The 17,859-nt window shown below is 54.4% G+C and overlaps 1 protein-coding gene across 2 annotated transcripts; it reads left to right on the top strand.

The window, feature by feature from the left end:
- Positions 1 to 283: 283 nt before the first annotated feature.
- Impdh1 (inosine monophosphate dehydrogenase 1) lies at positions 284 to 17,422 on the top strand. 2 transcript variants are annotated; one of them, XM_051151847.1, is made up of 15 exons: positions 284 to 525; positions 4,521 to 4,622; positions 8,188 to 8,236; positions 9,969 to 10,070; positions 10,195 to 10,269; positions 10,511 to 10,717; positions 10,869 to 10,956; positions 12,449 to 12,648; positions 13,269 to 13,359; positions 13,513 to 13,608; positions 14,411 to 14,554; positions 14,682 to 14,826; positions 15,094 to 15,237; positions 15,384 to 15,467; positions 16,636 to 17,422. In XM_051151847.1, the coding sequence occupies exons 1-15, from the start codon at positions 356 to 358 to the stop codon at positions 16,655 to 16,657; spliced, it is 1,719 nt and encodes a 572-aa protein (XP_051007804.1). In that variant the 5' UTR covers positions 284 to 355; the 3' UTR covers positions 16,658 to 17,422. The 2 variants fall into 2 exon arrangements, with proteins under 2 accessions (XP_051007804.1, XP_051007805.1); XM_051151848.1 differs by having other exon boundaries at positions 4,524 to 4,622.
- Positions 17,423 to 17,859: the final 437 nt, after the last annotated feature.

Genomic DNA, 17,859 nt, shown 5'->3' on the forward strand with positions numbered 1-17,859 from the left:
CTAGAAGGTCCAAGAGACAGGGTACAGCGGAGGTCCTCTTCAGTTGAGTCTTTGGAGAACACAAACCTCGCTCCACCTCGCCATCTGCCCATCTACTCTGAGCCTGAGTGGCACTCGCAGGGGAGGGGCAGAGTGTGGTGCCAAGAGCCAAGCCCGATGGACTCCAGGACCCCCACCCCCACTCGCAGCTCCGCCAGAGCCCCGCCTCCAAGCACACAGCCACGCCCCTTGCAGAAGGCCCCACCCACGGCCCCGCCCCCTCTTGGGAAAGATTGGTGCTCTTATTGCCCGACCTGGTCCGGGAGCCTCCACGCGGAGAGGCTCCCGCCGCCCAGAGCTGCGGCCTCCGCATGGCATGGAGGAGCTTCTCTCACCCGCACCGGAGTCCGGGCTGTTCTCGCCGCTGCTGCAGGGAGGCGGAGCCGCTGCTGCTCCGGAGCCCGGAGCCCGGCAACACTCGGGACATGAGACCGCGGCGCAGCGGTACAGCGCCCGCCTGCTGCAGGCCGGCTATGAGCCGGAGAGGTGACGCCCAGGGCAAAGCGCGCGGGCGCATCCGGGGCGGGCGGCAGAGAAGGGTGCGGCAGCACCGGGAGACCGTGTAGCGCTGCGAGGGAGGCCAGGGCCAGGTCCCCTCCACCGTCTGCACGCCTAACTTCCCCAGACGCAGTTAGACTGCCATACACCCGACTCTGGCTGGCGACGCAAGCAGGCATCGTGCAAACAGTTCGGTGCTATGTTACTCCTGGAAGCAGGGGAGAGGGCGCAGGCTGTAATTTCGCTCCCTAAAATTTCATATCGGGATCCGAACTAGACTACACACTCAGTGACGCTTGGTGCAAGTGGCTCCAACCTGTGGGGTATAAATAGTGCGTGTTGGAGTCCCGGGTCCAACGTTGCTTCTTCCTCGGCTTTTTCTTCTCCCTTGAACTGTCTTCAGTAGGTGTGGGTGTCCGGATTGAGTGTCTCCCTAGGACCAGGTGAAGGGACTTGCTCTTCCTCACTAGGCACTGAGATCCAATGAGGCTGCAGCTGTTCACTCCCTTGGAAGAGTCAGGACCCCCGTGCAGGGGTATGAAAGGCAGTGAATGAGGATCTCTGGAGAGAGAGTGGGGGGAAGTGAACTGGGCCTCAAGGGAACTAGCTGAAAAAAGAGACATCGGCTAATCTCTAGATTGTATAGCAGTTTGAAATGCAATCCTACTGTCCTTCCGGTCCAGGGGATTTGGACTTCTTTCTCTACCCATCTGCTGGTGCTCAGCAGCTTGGAGAGGTGACCTGGCAGCTGGGCCCTGGGGGGAGGGGGGAGTGGTCTGGTGAATTAGCCAGGTAGTTCCTCCCAATGTCTAGTCGCTTATGTAAGAACTCGTAAAGGCTTTAGGGGCTACCGAGACCAGCCCCTCTTGCCATTGCAGGCTGACTCTTAGAACTGACCTAGGCTTAGACAATCCCCCGTCCGGTTTTGTTTTGTTTTGTTTTTTTGTTTTGTTTTGTTTTGTTTTCTATCATAGAAATCTAGGTTGGAGGGCTTGGGGTTATAGAGAGGCGCCACTATTTGGGAGGAAGCAGGCAGCGGCACTTGTGTGCTTGAGGGAAGCAGTGCTAGAATTGTAGAACGTTATTTCCAAGGCTGGGCAGAAGCATCCCTTCACCAGATGCTGCATCCAAGGGACACTGCCAACCCCACACCCTCCTGTCCCCAAGTAAGCTCGGAAGAGTCTGTGTAAACCTGAGCCCCGGCTAGGCAGTATGAGATTCAAAACCTGCTGGCTAGGCCTCCATCTGCCCCCACCAACCTGGAGCTGTAGGAAGAGGCAAGGTTTCTAAGAGAAGAGCTAGGCTTGAGCCCAGGGCTAGTGGTCTCTGGCTTGAACTCTGGCGATCCCTGCCCACTTTATGCCAACCTAACAACGCTAATGTTGTCATTACCTTTTCTCCCCTAAAAGTGTTTTTGAAGTTGTGTTCCTCTGAACAACCTCAGATCAGATAGAGTCCTCTGGGCCGCCTGCCTGAACTTTGGTGCCCTGCTGGACATAATTCCCCTATTCCCCTGAGCAGCTGGCTTGGACCTGCCCCCTGCCCTTGAAGCTGTGAGGTGGGGAGTCTCCGGGGACCAGTTGCCCTTCCTTGCTGTGGAAGAGGCCCACTGGTTGCCTGGTGTCTCCTCCCAGTGGAGGAAGCAGCTGGGGAATTGCAGGAAGAGGGAGGAGGGAAGCCGGAGGGGGGTGGGGGGGTGGATTAACTCTCTAGAAAAGGACAGCCTAACCCAGCCTTGAGCCCAGCAGCTTAGAGTAATGAAGAGCTCTGATATCGGTCAAAGCAGGAGGGAGAACCGGGGCCCTGAGGTCTGTAATCACCAGGAAGGTGACCCTCCCCATAGCTCAGCCTGCCAGTCTGCTCTCCTGAGGCCCAGACTCCTAGGGATGGGGCAGATGCCACATTAAAGTTATGTGAGGTGGTAGACCCCAGCTGCTCTCCTGGGCCCCAGCCTTGGCTGAACCCTGAACCAGAGCCAAATTTTGACTCATGCGGGTAGGGAACAGCGACCAGCAGCAGGCTCCTTAGAAACCCAGAGAGACCACTGAGGCGGGCAATGCTCACAGCCTATGGTTGACACGGCTGTTTCTTCTGTGTCCAGGAAGGGCAGTTCAGAATGACCAGTGTGTGTCCTTTAGCTATGGCTGGTCTCACTTCTCTGACTCTTGGTAGCAAGTGAGAGGCTCAGATGCCTGGCTCCCTATATGGCCTAGGTATCTAGAGTGAATCTCTTGAGTGTTGGAGAGCCAGAGGGCACCCCAGCAAGCAGATACCAATCCGTGCTTTGGCGGGAGCTGTAGACGTCTCTTCTCCTTTCTGATGCTTTCAGAGCTCACACTAGACCCTGTCCTCTAGGCTCCACTGGTGAAGGGGGCAAACTTGGGGTCCGTTGTACAACCCCCAGCCTCCCAAGAGCCGAGAAGACATGTGCAAATCTTCTGTAATACTTTGAACTCTGTGGGAGACTTCCTTTTCCCTTTGCACATGGCTGGAACCGCCTGTGTTTTCCTGGCAGGGTCCCGGGGGCACCACTGGGGAGGCTGGGTACCCCAGAGAGCCTGGTGGCTTGGAAGCCAAAGCTCCCCAGGGCCTGGCTGTCACCACACAGTTGAGAGGTAAACAAAGCCAGCCTTCCTGGGATCGGGAGGAAGGGAACCACAGGGCTCTCATGGCAGGGAGAAAATTGTCTCTGCCACCTGGTTTTCTTCCCAAACTTGTGGGTAGCAGTAGCAGGTCCTGCCACCTCCACCTTCCTCCATGTCAGTGGATTCGCTCCCTCAATATATTGTCTCTCAGACTGCAATCTGGGTCTTGCTGGCCACTCAGAACTGACCACCAAAGCTCTCCCATGGAGGGTGGGGAGGGGAAGGCTTTAAAACTGCCTGCTTCTATGCATATTTGTTTATGCCACTGCCTCAAACCTTTGAACCTCCCCCCACCCATGACATCCCACCCCACCCCACATGACAGTACCAAATAAAAACAGATTTTCTTCTCTATGGTAACCTTCCTGGTCTCTAGATCTTTCAGGACTGAGGATGAGTGCTCTCTCTCTCTCTCTCTCTCTCTCTCTCTCTCTCTCTCTCTCTCTCTCTCTCCCCCCCCCCCCCCCGTGTGTGTGTCTCTGTGTGTGTGTGTGTGTGTGTGTGTGTGTGTGTGTGTGTGTGTGTAGTCTGGGACCAGGAATTGCCTTTCTCCTTCTGAACCTTTGCACCTATGCATGAGGAGACCCAGGAATTAGATTTTGGTGTATATATGCTCATTTATGAAAAATGTTTTGAAGACTGCAAAGGACTCCAAGGCCTCTCAAATGTCAAGAGTGTCATTGTGGGGAAAAAAAAAAAAGCTTGCTCCTTAGGAATTGTGTAGGGTTGGGGCAAGAATAGGGTCTAGGGGCCATCTCCTATGTGTTGAGGAATTCTGAGTTCAGACTGATGGTTCGGGATTCTGGGATTTTATCAGGGTTGGGAGAATTAGGAAAAGCCAAAATAATGTTGGAGGGACCCCTTGGGTAGCTAACAGGGGACTAGGGCTCAGTGGCCAGAGGGGACCCAGATTAGAGGTGAACCCCGTGGGGTACACTGCTGGGGTTTGTGGGGAGCACGTTGAAGAGCAGTGAAGGGGGCGTGTCTCCTTTTGGCTTGAGGTCCCCTCTCTCTGGTCTCACATCCTCCCCGCAGCCCCCGCCCTGGTTGCCAGAGTGGAGGTGCCATTGCGGGTGATCGGGGCGTGTGTGCAGCGGCGGTAGCTGGGAGAGCCAGGCAGGGCCTTTGTGCGGCGAGGGGCGGAGGCAGCGGTTCTCGAAGGAGGGGCTGGAGGAGAGGGTGGCGCCCGGAGCCTCCCTCGGCAGCCGCAGCCCCCGCCCCTAGCCCACGGCGGCAGCGTGGCCTCGGTGCGCGTCAGCAGCAGCGGCGGCGGCGGCGGAGGCAGTGGCAGCGGGGCGGCCCGCGCGGGTGTTTATGTCGGGTCGCGGTGTCTTCCAGCAGCATGGCGGACTACCTGATCAGCGGAGGCACCGGCTACGTTCCCGAGGATGGGCTCACCGCCCAGCAGCTCTTCGCCAACGCGGACGGACTCACCTACAAGTAAGCTCAGGGATTGGCCCCACCTAGGTGCACGCACCGCCGCCCGGCAGTCCCTGGCCCCAGCCCCACACGTGCACGGCTGTCCCTTGCTGACGCCCTAATGCCCTCGCCCAATAAGAGTGACTTGGGGCCAGTGGGGGGCTGGGCAAGGGAAGGAAGGAGGCTCGCACCAAGAATAGAGAGGGACGTGGCACAGCGACATCACTGCCCAAGGAGCCTGGACCGATAACTGACTAGATCCGAGGCCAGCCTGCCCTCTTTGCTATTCTCCTGGGCGTCTTGGCCTCCCTGGGGAGGCCTGGGGACATGCGGGGAAACAAGAAATGGTCATTCTAGGGAGACTTTAACCAGCATGATCCAGGATGCCTTCCTTCCTCAAGCCTCACCGTGAAAGCAGGGAGATCCCAAGATCCCATCTCAGGCAGCTGGTTGAATAATAATCCTCAGAAGGGGGTCCCATCTGGCAGTAGGATGGCCCTTTCTTTCCCTGTCCAGTCTAGCCCACCTTCCACTTGTGCGTCTACCTGCCCACAGGTCAGGGCTGGTGCCTTCCGTGGATATTCTGTGCCCACCCTTCAAGTCCACTCCACGTGGCATTTGGAGAAAGGTAGAGACCTACCTGTCTGCGTTACGCTTAGTTCGCATTTTCCTGTGGGCCCTAGGCCAGATCTCCCTGCAGACCTGGCACTAGCTGTGTCTTCTGGCTGCAGGATGATGTCCCTGCCAGGAAGGAGCGTCAGAACCCTTGATTGGGGCAGAGTAGTGGTGCTGGATCGGCAAGAGCATCTGGCCTGTCATCTCTGCCTTGGCTCATAAGCATCCCTGTGTGTCAGGCAATTTCCCAGTCACTCTCGAGGAGGGTGCCCCCCTGCCTGCCCCCAGATGAAAGTGGGCCCAGACGCCAGTATTTCTTTTTTGGTCTCTTAAGTGAGCCACAGAGGGAAATGGGCTGCCAAGGGAGGCCAAAGTGGGATAAAAATTATTTGCTGTTGCTTTGGTAATCTTCAATGATGAAAGAGGGGCTACTATATCTTTGATAGAATTTTTACTGCCCTTCTAGGGAAATTTCAAGGAGAACTCTTAGAAGTTTCTTTTTAAGCCAGGAGGGGTGGCTCATGCTTTTTTTTTTTTTTTTTGTTTTTTTTTTTTTTTTTTTGGTTTTTATGAGACAGGGTTTCTCTGTGTAGCCTTGGCTGTCCTAGACTCCCTTTTGTAGACCAGGCTGGCCTTGAACTCACAGCAATCCGCCTGCCTCTGCCTCCCGAGTGCTGGGAGTAAAGGCATGCGCCACCACGCCCGGCCTCACGCTTTTAATCCCAGAACTCGGGAGGCAGATGTCTGTGATTTCGATGCCAGCCTGGTCTACAAAGACTGTCCTGGACAGCTAAGGCTACACAGAGAAACACTGTCTCAAAAAACGAAAAAACAAACAAAGTTTCTTTTTAGAGGTAGGGGGTTGTGGTGCAGGCCTTTAATCCCAGCACCCGGGAGGCAGAGCAGAGGCAGGCGGATTTCTGTGAGTTCTAAGCCATCCTAGTCTACAAGGCCAGCCCAGGATAGCCAAGGCTACACAGAGAAACCTCTGTCTTGAAAAACCAAAAAAAAAAAAAAAAAACCAAAAAAATTTAAAAAAAGTTTCGTTTTTAGGCCTGGCAATACATTAATCACAGTACTCCTATCTGCCCTGTGGCTTTTGTTTCCTGCACGGAAGTGCCTCCTGCTAAACTGGGCTCAGAATGTTTCTGAAGTCATGGCATTTGCTTTGGAGTGTGTCTGTCAAAGCTTGCTGGGACTTCAGCATCAGTGGTCTGTGACAACCTGTGCCTAGAAGTACCACGCAGGCCTGTTCTTCCTTCCTAGGTGTCACTTAACTCATGTTGACAGCTGCTGTGCTCTGGCTGGTCCCCAGCCGTGTGGACTTCTGGCTGTGCTTTCCCATGTGTGTTGGTTGCTCCTGTCCCAGTGCCTACCCTGTCAGAACATGCCCGTAGCTCATCTCTCTGGGGTTCCTCCAGCTGCTTTGAACCTGTGTGACTCAGCAGCCCCAGGCCCTGCGTGGCCCTGGCTTGTGCTTGGGTCATGTTGTATTGCAAACTTGTTTTCAGAGTCTGTGTTTTCTTTTTATCTTACAGTGCTGGGAACCAGACCTAGGACCTTACATGTAATCGGCAAATGCTGCATTACTGAGTTGTCCTCTCAACCCAGATTCTCTGTTATTTTGCTGTTCTTTCGTTGTTTGTGTTTTTCGAGACAGGATTTCTCTGTGTAATAGCCCTGGCTGTCCTGAACTCTCTTTGTAGCCCAGTCTGGCTCAAACTCACAGAGATCCTCCTGCCTCTGCCCCCCAAGTGCTGGGATTATAGGGATGAGCCACCATGCCCAATGTAGGTTCTGTTTTCTGTGTTGAATTATTGTTTGTTTTTGTCAGGACTAAGAACCCTCTCTCTCTCTCTCTCTCTCTCTCTCTCTCTCTGAGACAGGGTCTCTTTATTTTATTTTATTATTTTATTATTTTTATTTTTTTTTCAAGACAGGTCTCTCTGTGTAACCTTGGCTCTCCTGGTCTCATTTGTGGACCAGGCTGGCCTCAAACTCACAGTGATCTACCTACCTCTGCCTCCCGAATGCTGGGATTAAAGGCGTGCACCTGGCACCCTGGGTCTCTGTATATACTATTGGCTGGCCTAGAACTTGCTCTGTAGACCAGGCTGCCCCCAAATTCACAGAGATCCACTTGCCTTTATCTGGGTACTGGAATTAAAGGCGTGCACTACCACACCTGTCAAGGCAGAACTCTTAAACCTGGCACAATGGGACATAACTATAATCCCAACTGGCGGAGGCAGGAGGATCATAAAATCACAACAAAGCGAAACACTGTTTCAAAAGGGAAAAAGGAATCCAGGTATAGTGGCACATGCCTGCAATCACATCACTTGAAGCCAACGGATGAGTTCAGTGTCACCCTTGGCTATACAGCAGATAATCTGGCCAGCCTGGGCTACACAAGACCTGTCTATAAAAAATAAATAGATTAAGTTAAACAACAACGGATGTTGTTGTCTTCAACAGCACGCATTGTATCTACTGAGTGTGACCATCTAGGGCACCTCTGTGTCCGTTCACAAATGCTGGGGATGACCTCCAGATTGCCTAGACCTTCTGCCATTTTTGACTCTAGTTCTTTTTTGTTTTGTTTTGTTTTTTGTTTGTTTTGTTTTGTTTTTAGAGACAGGGTTTCTCTGTGAAGCCTTGGCTGTCCTGGACTCACTTTGTAGACCAGGCCAGCCTTGAACTCACAGCAATCTACCTGCCTCTGCCTCCCGAGTGCTGGGATTAAAGGCATGCGCCACTACGCCTGGCTTGACACTAGTTCTTAAGGTTGAAGCCGGCAGAACATTATGGGATGTGGTGAGGAAGACTCCTGATGATGTGACAGTAGGGTCAGTGGACCCCAGCCTCTCTGCTCCTCTACCCACCCCCACCTTACTGCCAACCCTAGAACAGCAGACCCTGACCCTTTCGGACATCCTGCTCACCACTCTTTCTTGTTCTGTCTTCACAGCGACTTCCTGATCCTCCCAGGGTTCATAGACTTCACAGCTGATGAAGTGGTAAGCGCCTCTTCCTTTGCCTCAGGGAGGGGACTGAATTCTTGTTCAAGGGCAGGCTATGGGAGAGGCTTTCCTTGGGAATGTGCTGTTGCTTATTACACTTAATAGCGGGAGGCTCTGGCAGAGTTAGGCTTCTGGGCTGCGGGAGGTACTGGAGAGTCCTGAGTGGCAGCCTCGCGTAGGCTTAGAGGATGCCCTGTCCATGAAGAAGTTGGAGGGTAGGCTCAGAAAAGGTCTTGTGAGGAGAAGGACTGGGTGTGGCTGCTTTATTATATGGGCAATCAGGTCTGAAATGCTGAGCAAGGACAATGCTCCGAGATTACGAGCACTTGGCGTACGGTGTGCAGTGGTCGGGCGCTGACCCGTAATGGACAAGACCTGGCAGGAGGGTTTGAAGGAGTAGGACTGGGGGTTGGGGCATGGTCAGGGAGGACTTTGGACCGATACAAGGAAACAATGCTTTGCTTTCCCGTGAGGGGCTAGTGCTGAGCCAAATCAGTGAATGGTCAGGAGGCTGGGAAGCCCAAGAAGAGATGAAGGCGTCTAGGACAGTTCAGAAGTGCAGTGATTCAATCTTGAACTCATGCCTGGTGAAAACCGCTCATTTCTGCAGCTGTGTCCATCTTCACAGATGGCCTGAGCGCCTATGCAGGCCTAGACCATTTAAGTACTGAGGAAACTCAGGTTTAGCCTGTGTGTAGAGAGCTGACCCAGGCAGACTTTACTTAGGGGAAATTTGGGTTCTTCTGGTTGTTCCGTCATGATAGCAGTCAGGAAGTTCAACAGGGTTTACTGTGCATCCTGGCTTTGTGCCAGACTCTGGTCTGCTTGCTAGGAAAAGAGGGGCTAGAAAGATCTGCCTAGTCATGGAGGGTCTCCTTGTCCTGTGGCCTCTGTCAGGAAGGTGTGGTGTATAGTGTGACATCTTGGGAATGGGCCTAAATCTGAACCAAAATTAATTTATATTGCATGTACACCTTACACACTGCCTGAGGGTAATTTTATACAGTACTTTTTCTGCATTTGAGGGCAACTTGTCATATGAGGTCATGTGTGGAACGTTGTAGTTGTGATCGTGTCTGTACTCAAAATACTTTAGTCTTTGTTTTTTGCTTTTTCAAAGCAGGGTTTCTCTGTGAAACAGCCCTGGCTGTCCTAGGCTGGCCTTGAACTCACAGAGATCCACCTGCCTCTGCCTCCCAAGTGCTGGAATTACTGGTGTGCACCACTACGCCCAGCTTTTGGGTTTGAAAGCATTTTGAATTTGGGATCTTCAGGTTAGGGTTGTACAGCTGCGCTAACGATTCTGATCTTTTCCTGAGCTTTAGAGCCTGAGCCATTTGTGTTTCTACATGGCTAATAGGTGCCTTCCTGGGCCTCCCTTTGCCACCAGCCCTTGTCACCTAGAACCTACTCACCATGTTCCTAGTGTCACTTGGCCTTGGCCTCCCCTCCCCCTTTTCTCTCCTTCCTGGTCTCATCTAATCCAGGCTGGCCTGGAATTCAATATTAGTCAAGGCTAGCCTTGAACTCTTAACCTTCCTGCCTCATTTTGGGACTATGGGCCTGCCACTCTTTGTGGCTTTCCTCTTCTGTCTTTCTTTTGAATTGGGGTGGTCAGTTCCCCAAGGGCTGTACTGCTCACTGCTGTGCCCCCAATGCAGCATATGGATGCCAGCAAATGTTTGTCCAGTAGATAAAAGCCTTCAGTGGGCCACGCTTCCATCCCTAGGACCTGACATCAGCCCTGACCCGGAAGATCACACTGAAGACACCACTGATCTCTTCTCCCATGGACACGGTGACAGAGGCTGACATGGCCATAGCGATGGCTGTGAGTCTCTTGCCTGGGTTGGGGGTTGGGGGCGGGGGCATACTGGACAGGAATGGGCTGTGCAGAGGGACAGGGCAGAGCAGGCTAGCCCTCCCTCTTACCCATACCTCCCTTCTTTTCCCAGCTCATGGGAGGAATTGGTTTCATTCACCACAACTGCACCCCAGAATTCCAGGCCAACGAAGTACGGAAGGTCAAGGCAAGTACCAGTCTCACCCTCAACAAGACGCAGCCTGCTGAAGCTCCTCTAACTAACAGATGTGGATCCTGGGTCCCCTGACTTACAATGGAATGTGGGCTCAGCTCTCTGTTTCCCATTGGCCCTTACCCCATCGAAAGCTCTCAGTGGCACATCAGGGTCCCCTTTGTACCTTGTGGCTAGGCTGCATGTCACTTTCGGATTTCTTGCAGCTCTTTCCTTCTTCTTCCTCTGTCTACAGAAGTTTGAGCAAGGCTTCATCACTGACCCTGTGGTCCTAAGCCCTTCACATACTGTGGGTGACGTTCTGGAGGCCAAGATACAACATGGCTTCTCGGGTATCCCCATCACCGCTACGGGCACCATGGGTAGCAAGCTGGTGGGCATCGTTACCTCCCGAGACATCGACTTCCTTGCTGAGAAGGACCACACCACCCTCCTCAGTGAGGTGCCTGCAGGGCAGGGAAGGCAGAGCTCAACACAGAGGGGAACGTCATCCCCAGGGTCCCAGACTGGTACCTGTGACCAGGGACCACAGGGAGGCCTGGCTCCTTCTCTCTCACCTGCCAACCCGCAGGCAAATGTTCCTGGCCCCACAGGTGATGACGCCGCGGATTGATCTGGTGGTGGCTCCGGCAGGTGTGACATTGAAAGAGGCAAATGAAATCTTGCAGCGCAGCAAGAAAGGTACCAATGGAGTAGACACTCCAGTCCTGCTTCCTGTTCGTCAGATTTCTGTTATTTCTCAGCCTCTCTTGTTGGCCCAATAATGATACTAGGTCTTGGGGGAAACTTGAACAGCCCTAAGCAGTCCGGAGCAGGATCCCTGATACTCTGCCACCTGTTTACAGAAGCCCGCTCCTAATTTCAGTGTCTTCCCAATGTTTTCCCACTAGTCCTGAGAGGTGCTCGTCACAGTAAGACCTTTCTGGTCTTAGAGGCCTAGGGGAACCGGGCGTGGTGGCGCACGCCTTTAATCCCGGCACTGGAGAGGCAGAGGCAGGTGGATCGCTGTGAGTTCGAGGCCAGCCTGGTCTACAAAGTGAGTCCAGAACAGCCAAGGCTACACAGAGAAACCCTGTCTTGAACCACCCCCCCCCCCCAAAAAAAAAGAAGCCTAGGAAAGGGGCTGAGGGTGTGGTCAGGTGACAGAAGGTGACAGAGTGCCCTTAAACATGGGTGGCTCTGGGTTTCCGTCCTTAGCAAAACGAAGGTCTGGGCAGCGCTGCTTTTATATCTCCATCCTGTGCAAATGATCAACTGTATGTCCATGGGGGCCAGCAAGGTGGGTCAGTGGGTGGAGATGCTCTGCTGCTAAGCATGACGACGGAAGTTCTAGGCCAGGGACCCACGTGTGGGCGGGGAGAGAAGTGACCCGGGCAAGCTCTCTGATTTCCACGCTCGTGGCTTAGCATGTACACAGTTTTAAAAAGAACTGCCCACAGGAGTTGAGGATTTCATCAGGAGAGGCAGGAGGAATTTAAGTACAAGGCTACATACTGAGACTTTGTCTTTAAAATTAACTGTTTAAGCCAGACATGGTGGCTTATGCCATTTGCCCAACACTCAAGGTGGGAGGCAGAGGCAGGTGGATCTGCCTAACGTTGAGGACAACCTGGTCTTCATACTGAGTTCTGGGACAGCCAAGGCTACACAGAGAAACCCTGTCTCTGAAAGAAAGAAAGAAAGAAAGAAAGAAAGAAAGAAAGAAAGAAAGAAAGAAAGAAAATTAGCTTCTCAAAGTCCATGAAAAGTTAAATGTATTTAATAAAGCTGCTTGTATAATAAACACTAAGTCCCTGTGGGTTCTTGCTTCCCAGGTCCCCAGTGGAGAGTTCTTTGAAGTTTGTAATGGGCAGGGAGAACCCATGTCCCTCCCTCAGGACAGTCTCACTTTGGGGCCTTGTCTGGGTACCTGGGCTGTGACCTAGCCCTGCAGGTGAAAGGCTGCTGGGGCTCCGGTTCTGAGGCTCCCACCACCCAGGCACCAGCACAGGAAGAGCCTTAGGAGCTTGCCTGGTTGGGAAGGTTCTTTGCTTCCTGTCCCTTGGAAGAGGTCCAGGTCCTGGGTGGGTGCTGTCACCTAGTGGCTGACTTGGGTACTTCAGTGGTCTCTGCTTCCCTATTCTCAGTCTATCCTCCTACCCACTTCCCTGCCTCTCTCCTTCCTCCTGGTCAGGGAAGCTGCCCATAGTCAACGATCAAGATGAGCTGGTGGCCATCATCGCACGCACAGACCTGAAGAAGAACAGAGACTACCCTCTGGCCTCCAAGGACTCCCACAAACAGCTGTTGTGCGGGGCAGCCATAGGCACCCGCGAAGATGACAAATACCGCCTGGACTTGCTCACTCAGGCTGGCGCTGACGTCATAGTACTAGTAAGAACGTGGTGGAGGGCTTCTCAGCACCAGTGAGGCCCGTTCACCTCTTTAGAGCCTTCGCTCCTCGCCTTGCCACTCTTTCTCTCTGCTTCTCTAATGTCAGGGTTAGGCCAGTTGTAGAGCCCAGACAAGCCACGCCCTCTTTCCAAGGGGCTCTCCTCACATATAAGTTCATTTACCCTGATGATTCCAACTCACATTCACGGAGGGCCCCTCCCCCCCACTTGTCAGGCACGGTGGCTCAACTTTAAGGTGGTCACTTTGTTGTTGTTGTTCCAGTTCCTTGAGTTGCAACGGCCATTCCTAATAGTAGATGACAAAACTGAGGCTCATTGTAGTTTAAGGACCCCAGTCTGCTGATGATATCTGTCATGGGGGTAGACTTGTGCAGGAAACAGGAATGGGCTACACCTGTGCGTTGACGCCAGCGTGTCCGTCCGTTAAGCTCTAAGATGGGCAAAGCAACTCCTTCTGAGAGAACCACTTGGAGTTGTCGAGTAACTTTCCAGGAAAAGAGATGGGTGTCTGGTTCCTAATTCCTAGGATTTCAGGGGTTCAGCCTCCCATCGTGAGGGGGCTTGGCTATCTAGCCTGAGCTTGTTTGTCCCTGCTCACAGGATTCATCCCAGGGGAACTCAGTGTATCAGATCGCCATGGTACACTACATCAAGCAGAAGTACCCCCACCTCCAGGTGATTGGGGGGAACGGTGAGTGCGGAGTGACCCCCCAGGCAAAGGGGGGAAGGGGTAGGATGGGCTTGGGCTAGCACTGCAGGTGGGGGGAGGTAGACTGAGATCCTAGGACATTCCTGGGCAGGGTGGGGGCAACCTCACACTCCTGTCTGCCCCCTCCACCCCCAGTAGTGACAGCAGCCCAGGCCAAGAACTTAATCGATGCCGGTGTGGACGGGCTTCGTGTGGGCATGGGCTGTGGCTCCATCTGCATCACTCAGGAAGGTGGGTATCCACAGGAGGAGGAGAAAGGGCTGGCATTTAGGACCACCCTGGTCTACTGTGGCCTCCTTACTCTTGTTCTATAGATGGCCCGGCTAGGCGTTTCTCAGGGGGCCGGGTTCAGGATGGCCTGTGCCCGGGCTTTACCCTGTCTTGAGATAGTTGTTAGGGAGAGGCAGATGAGGGCATGCATGTTTTGGGAGTGGACCAACCTGCTTCTCTGTGGAGACTCTGGAGGTCAAAGTTGGTGTGACGCTTTTCTATAAGGTGTGTGTTGGAAGATAGCTGAGGGCTTAGGTCGCATGTGTGACTAGATCATGCCTAAGGTATGAAGAAAATATGTCTCTGAACATCCAGGGGTAGTATGAACCCACATCGCTAAGTGTAATAGTAGAGTGGGACCCCAGGGGCAGGGCTGGGGGTAGGTGGGGAACGGGGAGGGGAGGACATAAGAGAGCAAAACAGTGTTCCAAAGGAGGCCATAAGAACCTGACTCTGGTATTAGCTGCTAGTGCAGAGGAAACTCTTTCTCCAGATGAGCAGTTGGTGCTAGCAACCGCCAGCCTTGAGGTCCTGTTTTCTGGAGGCTTGCACTGAACCCGATCCATAGCCCTTTACGATGTTGTTGCTGCTGCTAGTACTAGGATCAGGCACCTGGAGTTATGTGCCCCTGCTGTTACTGTTGGGTCCCACCTTAGGCCTCAGAAATACCATCTCTCACCATCCTTTCTCCATTGGCGGTGACAGACATGAGGATAAGGGACCACTGACTCACCTCTGCCCTGTACATCCCATTTTCCCCCAGTGATGGCCTGCGGCCGACCCCAGGGCACCGCCGTCTACAAGGTGGCTGAGTATGCACGGCGCTTTGGGGTCCCGGTGATAGCTGATGGTGGCATCCAGACTGTGGGCCATGTAGTCAAGGCCCTGGCACTTGGAGCCTCTACAGGTGAGGGGGAAATGCTTTGGATTGGGCAGATGAGGCTGGGAGCCAGTGGGGCGGTTGGAATACTGTGGTGGTAGAAGAGGAAGAGGAGGGGCAGGCGGCATTCAGCCTTCAACCTTGCCCTCTGCAGTGATGATGGGCTCCTTGCTGGCTGCCACCACGGAGGCCCCCGGAGAATACTTCTTCTCCGATGGGGTAAGGCTTAAGAAGTACCGAGGCATGGGTTCTCTGGATGCCATGGAGAAGAGCAGCAGCAGCCAGAAAAGATACTTCAGGTTTGTCCTTACGCTCTTGATGTCCCGCGCGCCGCCATTGACCTCAGATAGATACCTGAGATGGTATCGCATAAGTGGCAGGTGGAGGCTGACCTGGGATATTTGACCTGGGATGAGGTCACGTCTCTGCCGTAGCCTAGTATGTGGCTGCGGTTGCTGTGGGGATCCTCCTAGGTGGTATCCTCTCTTGTCTGTACCCTGGAGAGGCAGGTTGGGGGTCTTCTGAGCCTTGGGCTGCTGGGCTCAGCCTTTCCACCCTCCACACAGCGAGGGGGATAAGGTGAAGATCGCACAGGGTGTCTCAGGCTCCATCCAGGATAAAGGCTCCATTCAGAAGTTTGTGCCCTACCTCATAGCGGGGATCCAGCATGGCTGCCAGGATATTGGGGCCCAAAGCCTGTCTGTTCTACGGTGAGTGTTGTAACTTGAGGGGGCAGCAGGGGATGTTGGGAGATCTCTCTCTCTCTCTCTCTCTCTCTCTCTCTCTCTCTCTCTCTCTCTCTCTCTCTCTCCCTCCCCTGGGATGTTCCTGACCTATTTGCCGGCCCACCTCCCAGATCCATGATGTACTCAGGAGAGCTCAAGTTTGAGAAGCGGACCATGTCAGCCCAGATAGAGGGCGGCGTGCATGGCCTACACTCGTAAGTGGCTGGCCTCCTCTCCATTGCTGGCTGGTGCTGGGCGGGTCAAACTGAGGTTCTGGGGCGCGGCGGCCCACGTGGCCTCTCTGTCACCCAGTCCACCCTGGAACCTTGTCATGGAGCCCTCATGCAGGCTGGCTGCTCCTCACCCTCCTTTTGGGTGAGGTGTGGCTGCTAGCCCCATCCGGGCTCCCTAGCTCTTGCCTGCTCAAGAAGCTTGGTGGCTGGTAGCAGGGGCTGTTGGTGCTGGGCTCTTGCTGGTGGTGGCCCCAGGCAGACAGGCAGGCAGACAGGCAGAAAATGGGGGCATGAGCCCTCTGGTTGGGGAAACGGGCAGAGAGACAGATGCCAGGCCCAATGCTGGTGTGACTGTGGGTTGGGGGCGGACCTAGTTGGCAGCAGTAGTTGTAGGCATGCCGTCTGCCCTCGTCTAGAGGACCCATCCCCCTGAGCATAGGCGGGCATCTAACCTGTCTCTCTTTCTGCCCCACCTTCCCATAGCTATACCTTTCTGCCGTGTAAGTAACTGCGCTGCCGGGGCCAGGCGTAGAGTAGAGCAGGGGCAGTCCGGGTGGACCGTGGGCTGGGAGAGTGGGAATCGGGTGGGAGGTAGTTAATGCTGGAGTGTAATCATGGGGCAGGGACCCAGTTGGTCCTTTCTGGACCTCATTGCCAGCACACCATGGTGGAGGAGGCTAACCACGGCCCCTTCTCCAACCAAAACACACATCCCATTGTGGGATACAAAGAGATGCCTGTGATTACAGGCCTTGGGGCAGCTACCCCTGTGTCATCATCCATGCGGGGGGGGGGGGGGGCACAGTGGAAACAGAGTACCAAAGGTTGAGGTAGTGGAAGTCGGCTCCTTGAGGATGGCTGTGCTTTCCTGAGCTGTCTCTCCCTCCTGAGCACCAAGGAGAGCCCATTCAGGTGTGGCATTGGCCGGAAGGAGTGTAGCTGTCTCTGGGGCTGGCATGGTTTTTCATGGAGCCCTGGACAAAGGAAGACAAGAGGTCCAGGACCACCTCTGCCTCCTCTAGCCCCCTGGCTGAGAGGCAAGCTCTGCAGCCCCTCTCTGGGGGGGGGGGGGACCCATGGGCAAGGGGATGCTGGGAAGGGAGTAGGGTCCACACACCTTCTCTGAGTTCCCTCTTACTTGTCTTCACAGTTACGAAAAGCGGCTGTACTGAGGACAGCAGTGGAGGCCAAGGCAGTGGAGGCGGTGAACCCCGGGGTCCCACTCCAGGAACGGCCCCCCTCCATAACTGAGCGGTCCGCAGATTTGCACTATGGGTTTCCCAGTTCCTTTCCAGGGAGAGAAGTGGAGTCCCCGAGGGGACTGTGGCCCCTCTCAGGGCAACCCCACAGAGTCAGGTAGCTCCCTGTGCCAGGCTGCCCCATGAGACCTTCTGGGCTCCCCCCTTCTTCAGCCCCCTCCCCCTCCCCCGAGCCGAGTCAGCCTTGGCTCTCAGGCCCTGTGCCTGCCTCAGGTCTTTCTCGCTGCAGCCTGCTCTGGCCCAGTGTCCAACTCTGACCCCTGGGGAAGGTGGCCCCTCCTGGCTTCTCCTATAGGGCACCTCTTTCTTGTTGCCCCCTTCCCCCCAGGAAATGGTGCTCTCCTGACCCTGCCTCTGGCCCATCCCTGGACTGCTGTCCTCTCAGCCATGTGGCATTTGGGTTCTGGACCTAAGCTAGGGGGAGGTCTCTGCCCCCTTCCTCTGGCTTGAGGCTCCCATGGGCCCTGCCCCTCAGCCCACTTTCCCATCCCTGAGCTTGGGGAGGCCCTGACTATGACCACCTGCCCTTCATTCCTGACTCACCATCGTCCCCAGGTGAACCGTTTCTGCCCTCTCCTCTCAGCTGCAGTTGAAGGCTTTAACTTTGCACACTTTGGGGTCACAATCATGTCATTGTATATTAAATAATCCGAATAAATCATGCAGTTATCAATGCCTCTGGTATCCCGTTTCTGTCCTTTGTCCTCAGGGTGGCCGGCCCCTATCTTGGTAGTGACTGGGGAGTTCCATCAGGGCCTGGCCTCTACAGGAAGATGAGGGGGGCACACTTGAGGGGGTACTGATGTAGATGGGCCATATGATAGGAAGTCTCCCCGGGCCTGAGCCAGCTGTCCAGCAGTTCCTACAACTGGGGAGTGTCACAGAAGGGTTCACTGCAGCTCCCTCTACAACCCTGAGCAGGTGGGAGTATGGGATGGAGGTTGCCCTTACCACTCAAGACCTATGGCTTCACCACCTGAGACACCCCCCCACTCCGTGTGTACACAGTAGATGGGTGAGCTACCGCTGTTTACTGAGCTTCAAGAATGTTTGCAGCCTCCATCTCCCTGCTGAGCGGATGTTGCTCTCTGTAGGCTTCTGAACTCCCTCTAGGG

The sequence above is a fragment of the Acomys russatus genome, chromosome 10 (assembly GCF_903995435.1).
Source record: "Acomys russatus chromosome 10, mAcoRus1.1, whole genome shotgun sequence".
Lineage (NCBI taxonomy): Eukaryota > Metazoa > Chordata > Mammalia > Rodentia > Muridae > Acomys > Acomys russatus.

What these genes read in the sequence shown, in the direction of transcription:
- Impdh1 (XM_051151847.1), top strand. Translation starts at nt 356, where the DNA reads ATGGAGGAGCTTCTCTCACCCGCACCGGAGTCCGGGCTGTTCTCGCCG. An exon ending in ACATGGCCATAGCGATGGCT is followed by an intron (nt 10,071 to 10,194) that starts GTGAGTCTCTTG and finishes TTCTTTTCCCAG; the next exon opens with CTCATGGGAGGAATTGGTTT. An exon ending in GGCACTTGGAGCCTCTACAG is followed by an intron (nt 14,555 to 14,681) that starts GTGAGGGGGAAA and finishes TGCCCTCTGCAG; the next exon opens with TGATGATGGGCTCCTTGCTG.